The following is a 5,959-nucleotide window of genomic DNA, read 5'->3' as shown; positions in this document are numbered from 1 at the left end:
TAGAAAAACATACCAACTTCCAAAATTTTTCCTCTGACCTAAACCATGGCACGTGTATACCCCCCAATAATTAAATGTGATTTAGTTTTGAAAAGATTTATCTCAATTACCTTCCTTTTGTGTATTTGTAGTGTCGGTGCGAATGTATGCCACAAATTAGGGTACCTGGGAAGGTCAAAAGAGGTCATCCCATCCCATCAGCTGTGAGTCCCCTGGGTTCTTCAATGAATGTGGGGGTAGTAGATGGGGCTCTTAGAGGGGAGCCTAGGGGAGGACTAATGTTACCAGGAAATGCCTTCAGAATACTTGGGCTGTCTTGAAAATGAATCTATTCCAGGATAGATTGCAGCTGATAGTTTTATTTGGTGATGTTTATACAACCTAAGAAACACAGATGAACTAAAGATAAACACTGAGTCTTCTTTTAGGTCTAGTAAGTTAACAAAAATAGAAACATGATTGTATTTTTTTGGGAGGTACCAAAATTCTTTATTTAAAGAAATGGTACAAATGAAAGAACTTAAGCGGATGTTTTGGTGAGACTTATAGAAAAGATAAAGGCAGACCGACATGCACGCACTGCCTCAGTGACCAGTAAAGTCACTTGTGGCTTTGGGGAAATCAGCTTAGCTCTGATTACTGTGTCCCAGGGTGTGCTGGTCAAACAGATATTCTGCCATGCCAGCTTCAGGGGCTCCCATCTTGCGCAAGTTGGTCACGTGGTCACCCAGTTCCTTGATGGATTTCACCTGCTCATTCAGGTAATGCGTCTCAATGAAGTCACACAAGTGGGGGTCATTTTTGTCAGTAGCCAGTTTGTGCAGTTCCAGGAGTGACTGATTCACACTCTTTTCCAGGTGCAGTGCACACTCCATTGCATTCAGCCCGTTCTCCCAGTCATCTCGGTCTGGTTTCTTGATATCCTGCTGGAAGATTGGGCCGCCTCGCTCGTTCTGCAGATTCATCAGTTTCTCAGAGTGTTCCCTTTCCTCATGAGATTGGTGGAGAAAGTATTTGGCAAAGTTCCTCAGAGCCACATCATCCCGGTCGAAGTAGCAAGACATAGACAGGTAGACGTAGGAGGCATACAGTTCCAGGTTGATCTGGCTGTTGATGGCAGCCTCCGGGTCCACCATGACCACCGCGTCTCCCTCGCAAGTGTGCCAGATGATTGTATTTTAAGACTGAAAATAGAGCAGGGTCCTGACCTGGTTACCACAAATTTACAAGCTCAAAAGTCCCACGTTTTGTATTGATGTTGTAGCAGAAGATGGTTTATTTTCATAGCCAAATTTCTTATATTGTAAATTAGTGGAACCTGTGGCATTTAGCCCCAAATAGAAGGAAAACAATCTTCTGTTGTAACTAATACCTTAAAACTAACCAGTGTTCTTTAGGAAGAGTCGATAGTGTATCTACAGTAGTGAGTTTATTATTTGCAAATTCTGGGCAGAGTACTGTAAATCAGAGCTTAGAACACCTAGAAAGACAGATGAATTACCTGTGAATGAAGAAATGAATAATGACTCATATGGAAGTTTTCAGGTTCCTGCTTGGATGTCCCACCAAAGAGGCAAGTCTTGTGTGATATCCTGCCTTATATCAATATGTAAAAGAGCAATAAATGTTTCTTACTGCTGAGTCATCTCTCCAGTGATGTCAGTTTCTTGATTCAGTTTTTTATAGGAGACAACTGGAAATAGGGAATTGATGTGAGAAAAAAAGGGGGAAGAGATGTTGGGAAAAAAAAAGGGAAGGCATACTGATGTGGGATTCCTTTCTGTATGCTGTGAATGTGTTTGGGCTTCTTGGGTCTATCACCAGACAAAATAGAATAAAGCCGGGTGGGAATTCCAAGCAGACACAGAGGAGAAAGTAGACAGAGTTAGGGAGACATCATGTAACCGCCAGACAAGACAGACACCCAGAAACTTTACTGGTAAACCTGCCATCACTGATATTGAAAAATACTAATTGAAATAGCTATTTGGATAATGCTATATATAGAATATATAATATATTTCATGTTTATAATATTATAAACATATTATGTTTAAATATCCTGTTTATACATTATAAATATAAACTAAAGACTGAAAAATGGGAGACATAATTGGAAGACTTTATTTATTATAGTGCAAGTATATACCTTATAAAAGTTATTTATTTAGCATGAATAAAATAGGAAATATGTATTCCATGTGTTTGCTAAGTGACATAAGCAGAAAGAATGGGACCAACCTATACACTACTTCATTTTAATCGAATAGGATCAAATAGCCCATCCCTTCTGCACTTGATCTCTGTTTTGTGTTCCACGGAAGTTAATCAATGATCAACACGGTGCTGTCTCAGTAAAGTAGTGTTTCACCTTTCACTGTTTTTCCATGAACTTCAGGTGAGGTCCTGAACATCCTGCATTTGAGTGACATGGTATAACTTTAAAGTTTCAGAATTCTGCCCAGAACTAAACACATTCATCTGATGATCAAAATCAGCGAAGAGGAAAGTACAATAGCATGTACCATCGATACTAAGACAATTCGGTTTTTACTAAAGTTTGCTAAATCAAGTATATCTCTGATTTTCTTCAATAAGTACTGTTTTTTTTTTTACTTTCATGCTAAATGTTGTATATATGTTGTATGTACTGTGATGCATGCATAAGTATCTCAATTATGGTTGCTAAAATAATCATCTAACAGATAAAGAAAACCAGATGAAAATAGCATTTTTAAAACTTTAAAATCTTTGTTTTAAAGAAATTACTTTACGCTTCATCTTAAAACCATGCTAAAGGAAGTGATCAGTTTTTACTTGTAATTATAGGATGATGAATCATTTGTCTTAGGAAAATAACTTTTTGTAAAAAATAATACAAGCCCTAAATATCCAACAAGAACACTGTATTTTCAAAGAGATAAGATTTTATACAGCACCACATTTTATTTGAACACACAAAATTGTGTTCAAAAACACATCTATTGAGTTAAAAACAGAGCCTCAATCCATTTCTATATTCAAACTACATTAAATCTATATTAGATATTTTGGTTGCATGACACAAGAGATAACATTTAAAGTATATCCAATGCATGGAATTATAGAATATAATATACAAAAACTAAAACAAAGTGAGCAGCAATATGAAGAAAATATAGGTAAAGTTTCCTTAGTCGGAGTGTGGATATGACCCTAACTTACAAAGAAGTGTCCAAACCAGTCCATTACTCACTGATGAAGAAATCATAACATAAATAATATATGTGTGCAAGGGAATTTTATTCTATTACAGAGCCTCAGGTCTCTTTTATAAGTAGATATTCTCTTAATGACCTATGACTTTCCAAAGCCAAATTTAACACTTTCATGCTATGATCTATTATTTTCATTAGTTGAATCAAATTCTCTGTGGTTACATCTCTCTCTCTCTGTGTGTGTGTGTGTGTGTGTGTGTGTGTGTGTGTGTTAGGGCGGACTCATGAACACACGTGTGGTTAAATGGTGAGAGTATTGGAAATTGACAAAAAGAATTCTTTATATTAAGGAGAACTTTTCAGAAAAAATGAAATACTGAGACAAAACATAATGGAAGCTTGAATTATAGTCTTTTACCAATTAATTAGCTCTGATCATCTGTATAAAGAGTGCTTTTCCTATAGAATCATTGGTGACATTCAGAGGTTCAACATTTAATTACCACTCCTAAAGTATGCTTCCTAACTTCCAAAACTATGAAAAAAAATCCACAAGTTTTCATAAGTCAGCAAGATATTTCCCTTAGAACTAAACCATTAAAAAGTATTAACTTCATGCAAATTAATGGCCAGAAACTTCCATGTCTACTTTCTGACATGTGATTAGATCAGAGCCAGCCATTATATGTAGATGTAAGGGCTTCTGGGAAGCCTTAAGATGTGGACGTCATTACTCTGAAGCCCTCGGGTAAAGATGAATCAGATCTTAGGAATGAGTTTGGAGTATCAGTTTTAATGAGGATTATGATTCGCTGAAGGGAAGAACTGATAGAGCCATACATTACAGCCTCTTGTTTTTACCTAACCAGCCGCCACCACATGTCTCCATAGTCAAGTCTGGTGTCACTTTGTAAACCCAAAAGTTTAAAGAACAAGAGAATTCAGAGGTAATTGTGATACTAGTATGTATTTGGTTGCATTTTTAGAATCCTTTTTCCATTTTCCTATGCAAATGTGGTGTACATGTGTCTATACATGTGTATATGTATATATTTGTGTATGAACACATTTGTGCATGTGTGTACATGCATGTGGAGGTTCAAAGCTGATATTGTCACCATCCTTAATGATTATTTCCCTTTACTCACTGAGGCAGATTTCTCTATCAAACCCAGAGCTTGCCAATTGACTAGGTTTGATAGCCATCAGGCTTGGGCATCCATCATCTCCACTTTCCAAGCCAGGAATAACAGTAGGCCACCAGCATTTTTCCTGGCACTTGCATAGATCTCAGGGATCTCAACTCTGGTCTTCATGTTTCTGTGGTAAGCACTTTAACTACCGAGCAAAAGTAGTCCCATAGCTCCATATATTCTTCACTACATGTGGTCTGATATTTACTTGTGTTATTGGAAGTTTAGGAAGACACTGAGAAAAGTCTAAGAACAAGAAGTTCCTGAATTTCAACTAATACTAAATTTGTCCTAGGAATTACAAACCATGGTTTTTATTTTATCTTGCATTAAAAATATAGAATAAGCATCTACTATATAAATAGCTAATTCTCATAGCTGTAACTGAATTATTTTTACTTAAGTTTCATTATATTGTAAAATGATATGAAATTTATGCCCTGGCAATGCTGAAGCATGCATGGGCAGGCCATATATGGCGGTTCTGTTGAACTTGTCCATATTGGGTTTCATGGTCTAAGTTGATGGGGATGACTGACAAGGTCTCTTCCTCAAGAGGGCACCAGGTCTCATAACATGGTTGTGAGCCACCATGGGGTTGCCGGAAATTGAACTTAGGACCATTGGAAGATCAGGCAGTGCTCTTAACTACTGAGCCATCTCTCCAGCCCTCTTTCATTGGATTAGCATAGTCCAAATATCCCATATGTGTGCACATCATTTACACACCATGCCCATCCTCCTGCTTCCCCTCCTTAGGCACAACAGACAATGTTGACTAAAGAGCTGCTTGCATTGGTCTGATCTTGGTTCCAATTTGAAACCTTTCATCTTTTGGCCTGCCATGTGACACCCAGCCAGGATGATATCAGCCTTATCTATATTCAGAATCCCAGTATCATTATCGTCATGTTCTCTAAACCCTGTTTTCATAAGCATACACTGTCTGAATAGGTTTTAGTATACTTTTGTGTGGGAAATATTAAGTCTGTAAGGAGTGCACCATATTAATGGTGATATGCTGAACCGCCAGGATGGAGGAGGTAGAAACTGTATATCTGTAATATGCAGGCTATCTATAAAGATAACATATGAGCCTAGGATGGGATAGGTGAAAATTTCGGTGATACGTCTAGTCATTATTTTCTCAAAAAAGCAGTTGTCAGAACTGCCACATACTTATTAGACAGAATAAGACTATCATAAAATATAAATTTATTCAGAAAATCATTCCTGTGTGTTCCAAAGCCCCAGTATAAATCCAGAATGCACATCGGGCAGCCCTAGGCATTTTAGTTGCTTCTTTTGCCCCAAGTGTTAATACATACTCTAATTTTGCAACCCTGAGGGCATGTTTCAGCATGCTACGAAACTTCCAGGTTCCTCTGCTACTGAAGTGTGTTTATCCATGCCTTTTCTATGCTTTTGAGGTTTAAAGAGGATTCTAGACAATATTTTAAACCAGCTCTTGGTAAAAATAGATGCTTGTCTTTTGAGCAACACTGAGATTGACATAACTTTCCATGAGAGTCCTTACATACTAAAAGTATACACTCTGGTCTTACAGAC

The 5,959-nt window shown here is 37.4% G+C and overlaps 1 protein-coding gene across 1 annotated transcript; it reads right to left on the bottom strand.

Moving 5' to 3' along the window:
* Positions 1 to 475: 475 nt before the first annotated feature.
* On the bottom strand, positions 476 to 1,136 carry LOC119823781 (ferritin heavy chain-like). The gene has a single exon (XM_038343838.1). It carries the CDS (start codon positions 1,134 to 1,136, stop codon positions 627 to 629), a length of 510 nt encoding a protein of 169 aa, XP_038199766.1. The 3' UTR covers positions 476 to 626.
* Positions 1,137 to 5,959: the final 4,823 nt, after the last annotated feature.

The sequence above is a fragment of the Arvicola amphibius genome, chromosome 9 (assembly GCF_903992535.2).
Source record: "Arvicola amphibius chromosome 9, mArvAmp1.2, whole genome shotgun sequence".
NCBI lineage: Eukaryota > Metazoa > Chordata > Mammalia > Rodentia > Cricetidae > Arvicola > Arvicola amphibius.
Note: the sequence above shows the minus strand (reverse complement) of the source record. Positions and strands in the feature narration are given on the sequence as shown.